This window comes from Eptatretus burgeri, chromosome 13, assembly GCF_056783735.1.
Source record: "Eptatretus burgeri isolate ZD-2024b chromosome 13, Ebu_testis_v1, whole genome shotgun sequence".
Taxonomy (NCBI): Eukaryota; Metazoa; Chordata; class Myxini; order Myxiniformes; family Myxinidae; genus Eptatretus; species Eptatretus burgeri.
In genome coordinates, this window is record NC_140973.1 from 65,619,329 (window position 1) to 65,625,262 (window position 5,934).

General features: G+C 43.4%; 1 protein-coding gene across 1 annotated transcript in view; it reads right to left on the reverse strand.

The window, feature by feature from the left end:
- The window catches only part of LOC147014671 (FRAS1-related extracellular matrix protein 2-like), a 171,599-nt gene extending 167,007 nt beyond the window's left edge, over positions 1-4,592 (reverse strand). Inside the window, exon 1 of the mRNA XM_085850663.1 lies at positions 1-4,592. This exon is cut by the window's left edge and continues 655 nt beyond it. Coding sequence (XP_085706789.1) covers positions 1-4,383 — 4,383 coding nt within the window. The 5' untranslated portion in view covers positions 4,384-4,592.
- Between the last annotated feature and the right edge of the window lie 1,342 nt (positions 4,593-5,934).

The window sequence follows — 5,934 nt, forward strand, 5'->3', positions numbered from 1 at the left end:
ACTGTCCATCTTGACTTCATCGTCTGAAGTATGAATGTAATAGATCTTATTTCCTGCCAGTTGTAACTGTGTGAACGATGTAATAGAAACTCCTGGACTGTCTGTGCTCTCAAGGTGGCCTCGAGAAGGTGGCCTGGTGATTCTGAAACGCAGATGCTCATCAGGGCTGTTTATATCACTCGTGCTCAGAATATCCGTTGTAAGCGTGACGAGACCTCCTTCCTTCAGAGACACTCCTTTGTTGATGATGTCCGGGTGTACATTGTCAATACTGCCGATGGTCACGTAAAAGTATCGATCAATCAGGGGGTTCAGACCATCTGTGATATCAAACTTGATGATGTCACGAATCCGTTCTTGACCTCTGTGCACGTACTGAATCAACTTTTTATCAATTTCATCCTGGGTGAAAGTCATACTGGTTGATATGTTTACCAAAATGCCATTTTGACCTTGTCGTTGCAAAACACCTTGAGTGGGGCCAAACTTGATGACGTACATCAGATCCTTGTCTTCCGAATCAAAGTCAGTTGCTTTAAGTATTTTGTTTGTGATCACCTTGGTTTCACCAATTTCAACATCCAGCCCATTGTTGATAGCCATTCTCGGCGTTTCGTCATCAGATGCAACAACTATAATGGACACGTTCTTTTCAACAATATGTTTTCCATCCGTCAGCTGGAGCAGTAAGTGATCATGCTTAGATTCTGAGTCATCGTGTTCATACATTATGATGAAATTACCACCAATCTGCTGAAAGCTGAAACTATTCACCAGAATGTTTCCCATTGGTATCTGCTGCACAATGCGTCCGTGGCTTGGAGGTTTAACCACGTGAAAATGCAACTCATCGGCCGGAACATCATCATCCTTTGCAATAAGGGTACTGTTATTAATGATTAGCATCATACCCTCCTGCACAATCAATTTCTTGGTAAATATCTCTGGAAGCTCATCATTAGATGGAATTATTTCAATGGGGAACTTATGTCTTGGTGAGAAGTTGATGCCATCTGAGCAACGAATGGTGAACTGATCTTCAGATGGTTCAACACCCTTATGAATGCTTTGCACGTAGTTTATGTGCTCCAGTCGGATATCCTTCATTAAGAAGGAGCTTATTGGAAGTCCGACGCGAGATCTTTCTGATCCCAATCCTGGTGATATGTTTTCAAGATATCCATTTGTCGGTTGCTCCAAAATGGTGCAATGGATTTCATCATGCCGGGTGTCAACATCCTTCGCTGTAACATGATTTAAGGTAATTTTGCTTTTCTCACCTTCCTTCACAAGGAATGTACCTTTTATTTGAAGTTCTGGAGCAATGCTATCAACAGGCAAAATAGAAACTCGAAATTGAACACTTTCGATTTTCCGACGTCCTACTATAAATTCCTCAGACTTGTCGGACAACACAAGCTTAAAGGTATCTTTCTGTACCTGCATTCCGATTTCGATATTGTTGTGAGAATACAAAACCACTCCATCAATAACATCACGCTGTGAGAACATGTCCGCTTGTTTGCCGTTCACTTGTATTATGCCGTGCTGAGGCTTTTCGTTCACTATAAATATGAGCTTCAGATCATCGGTTCTTTCATCCGTTCCTTGAATAAGGCCGGAGGTGATCTGCGTTTCTCCATTTTCCAGGACGCTGGTTGACACTTCGAGAGTGCCGATGCTGTCATGTACGTTGAGACGAGGTGTTTCATCATCGACAGTCTTCACTGTGATGCGCGTGATGATGGGAACTTCGTGTATTCCATCACTAACGTTAATATTGATGGAGTCCTTTGTGCTTTTGTCACCATTGTGAATGTACACAATTCGTCCATTTGCTACATCACTGAGATCAAACTGTTGACCCGTGAGCATTTCGGTTCCGAAATTCTGTAAAACTCCATGTCTAGGTACCTGTCTCAAGGTGAACGAAATGTCATCTGAACTCGTGTCAGTGTCCAACGCATTCAGCTCGACATTGCTCAGCACAAATCGACCACGTTCAAAGATAGTGAATCCAGTATTTGTAATGGTGGGTGGCTTGTTATTTACTGGTTGTAAAAATATAGTAAATTTGCCTAAGACAAAATGATTTGCCAAGTCTTGGACCGTGAAATTGAATTGAACAACGTGTGGGGTTATCCCCAGCTCAACGTCTGGCGGTTTGTATGAGATCTTGAGATGATTGATCTGTGCTTGCGTAAACTCATTCACGACAATGTCTGGATTTTCAGTGAGGACCAGGTTTCCCATTGGAACTGGATTATTTTCGTCTGTATCTACAGGTGGATGCAGAATTGTGAACTTCAAGTCTCGATCACTGGTGTCTTCATCAATGTAGCAAAGAAGCTTCCTATAAAAACGTGTCATTGTGTATTCTTGCACAGTCATGTGCAATGTGGCTTCTGCAGAAGGCTTTGGAGGCAAATGGTCTACCGGTTTGACGTTGATGAGAAATCTCTGAACTCCAGAGCGATTCGGTGGATCATTGTCATCTTGAACTCTGAAGACAAATTGGTCAATTATGGGAGTTGCACTATGAGGACCAACGTGCTTGTAATACAATTTTCCATCCATAATGTCTTTCTGAAACCATTCAGTGACGACTCTTTCATACACTCCCTCGCTTTTTATGAATTTCCAAACAAATGGATCAATTGGTTTTTCAAATTGCTGAAATATCAGCTTTCCAATTTTTGATAATGGTTCCTCTAGGAAGAAAAGTATTGTTGAATCATCTGAATCAATATCAGTGGCACTTATAACAAACTGTGAGATTAAAGCGATTCCATTCTCATCGATGGTCAAACCATGGTTTGCATAAATAATTGGTGGTTCATCATCTGTCGGTGCAACAGTTATGGGAAAAAGGAACTCAACCTCGTGAAGGCCATCAGTCATTCTGAAGATGATGTTGTCACTGTATGTGTCACTGCCATCGTGCTGATAAACGACAAGTGCTGAGTCAAGATCATCAGGTGTAAAGAACTTGCGCTCAGCACCAAAAATGGTAAGCTCACCATGTCTGAGACCGTCGATCACCCTGATTTGTACATCCTGTAAGTTGTCCTGGTCACCAATTTGCAAATTGTGCACACTGGAGAGCGGGCGAGATTGTCCTTCAAAAAGCATTTGCCCTTTGTTTTTTGTAACAACCGGCGCCAAAGTATTTATGGGTTTCACAACAATCATAAAAATGAAAGGCTCAGACATAGCTTCCTCTGAGTCAATGATCCGAATTTCAATCTGATAAATCCGCTCGATGTAAGATTCCACAGCAGGTGGTTTGTAGGCGATTTTTAGGTCAATGATGTCTCGTTGGTAAAATGCTGTGATTGGCAGGTTTCTATCATCAGTACTTACAATGGAGCCTTGTTCTCGAGTCATTTGAGAAGTAATGTTGAAAATGAGATTGTCCGGGTCTGTCTCCGCATCTTCTGCAGCCAACTTGTCCGGTGTAATTGCAGTCATGACAAACTGGTCAACCTCCAGCATCATGAGTGTATCAAAGCGTAGCTTGGGTGGTGTGTTCTTGGTGCCACCGTGAATACGAACTGTAATCTGAAAGTACTCTTCCTTTGAAAACTTGCCTTCCTTGTCCATTACATGTACCATCATAGGGATGTAGTCTCGATCAGGTGAGCTTGTCTTTGCCGTATGTTCGTAGTAGATTCCAGCATTCATAAACTCATCACAAGACATAATGTGTCTATTGGCATCGCTAGGGTATACCAATGTTCCATACCTTGGCAACCAGCCACTACCAGCCAAGATACTGAGCTTACAAATCTCGTCTCGATTGAACGCAAAGTTGAGGATATTTCCGTTGATAGGATCACTTTTGCCGAGAAGTGTGGGCACATTCAGCAGTGCAGTCTTAGTCACAACCTCAAGCTGTGAGAATTCCACCGTCACATCCAAGGTGAAAGGGATGATAGTTGTGTGGTCCCGCGTGTCGTAGCGAAGCTGGAGCTTCACGCAGTCTTTCTCTGGGCTGTGCCATCCAACATGCTGGTATTTCACCTCATCAGGTCCAAATTCACAGTTGAAATGCTTGGGAATAAGAATTCCTGGTTTCTGCGACAGAGGGTCATTATCAAGAACCGTAATGGTGCAGTGGTCACCTGCTGGGACCCGCACCACGAGGTCTTTCACAGGATCGAGGAATACCGAACGTCCTGCCGATACACGAATGCCAGTGTTGGCTCGTAGGATCGAGTCGGTGGTGGGCCTGGATCGTTGCGAGTAGTAAGGCTCAGATGGGTGTCGGTACCATGCCTGAACCCCATGAGGAGGCTGTGAATCCCAAAGCGCGGTGGTCAACGTAATCAGCAGGACACACCGACTCATGAATATGACACAACTCGTCATGTACGTTCTCATCTCGGCACACCAAATAAAAGCATTAACACTTCACGGAACGCAAGACATTTGATCGAGTTATCAAAGACACACTATTGAGAAACACATGTTATACAGAGAAAGCTCGAAAATGCGCAAAGCCTGCTGAATGCAGGTGCTCGCTAAACGAGTCACCGAGACGAAACAGGCCCGCACCTAGGCGAGACAGGTATGCTGGCAAGCAGGCTAAAGCAAGACTTGCAGCCACCGCAGGCCGGTGCTGAGTCCTTGCATATGCATAAAGAGCGGCCCCGCACCCATTGGCTCTCATGTATGGCCCGCCTGGAATTCCGAGGCCCCTTGGACCCGGCTCAGGTTGACATGCTGTGTCAGGACGTGCATGCAGCGATGAAAAAGAAACGAACCATTTTCTTTTGTCACCGACAAACTGCTAATCCCTCACATAAATCAAAAAGTTTATAAGCAACTTCCTTCGGATGATTGCAGAGCAAATATGATCTCAAATTTTCATTTTGAAGAGGGTGATTAAAGATATTATTATCTGAAGTTCCAAGAACACAATTCTTGTGTTACCTTTAAAGGTGTCCATTCTGAAGCCAGGTTTACAATGTAGGCTACTTTTGTAGACATTGGGGCAAGATAATGGATACTTGTACAGCAAATATTTGTTTGAAAGTTGAGTGCACTAAAAGTTGCTTGATGTGGCATAACTTTTAACAAACAGTCTCCAAGGAGACCATCTCTTAATTGAGTACAAAAAAGATAGAATATTTAATCTCCCTCACCCCATCCCAGCCACTTACCATATTCCCTATACATGTTGCTAGCCTTCCCAATATTCTATCCCCTCTCCCCCCACTCCTACATTCCCTCATACCCTCCTTTCATCCTATCTTCTCACTATTTTTTTATCATTTTGGTACGAGGTGAGCATGATGAGTATACCAATACCTCCATGATGAGCTGGCAGCCTTCGTCCTGCAGTGGACTGCAAACAGGATGACGATGATGATGATGATGATGATGATGTGTTAAGTGATATGAATAAATACGGAGTAATTTTTTTTCACAACTTGACTTTTTATTAATAAATCTTATATATTGCACCCTGATTGCATTTGATGAGAACCTATAAAATCTCCCTCCCTTTAACCCCAACAAGCAATTCAATTACACGATGATATCTGGGGAGCCACTTTTACAATTATCTTGCATGCGTGGATGACTTGAATAATCGTACTCCTCCACTCCTCCACCCCCCCCCCCTTTTCCCCTGGTCTGTGTCTGCATCTGTCTATTTGCTCTGTAGCCTATCTGTATGTTCCCTCAAGGTGCACGAGCTGTGTTGTTGCCGGAGTGTTATAACGACAGATGGGACCTGAACACCAAGTGCCGAATGACCGGGCTCTTCTGCATCTTGAAGAAGTGTATGCACTAAATACCTGCGTTTTTTCACAGTTTTTAACCTGACGTTCGACTGAAGGTGCAGGGATTCGGTATTTGTTCAGTGTGCAAGCAATTCCTCAATTGTAGTTCCAAGTCTGACTGTTTGAGTGGAAGTTTGGCTTGAAT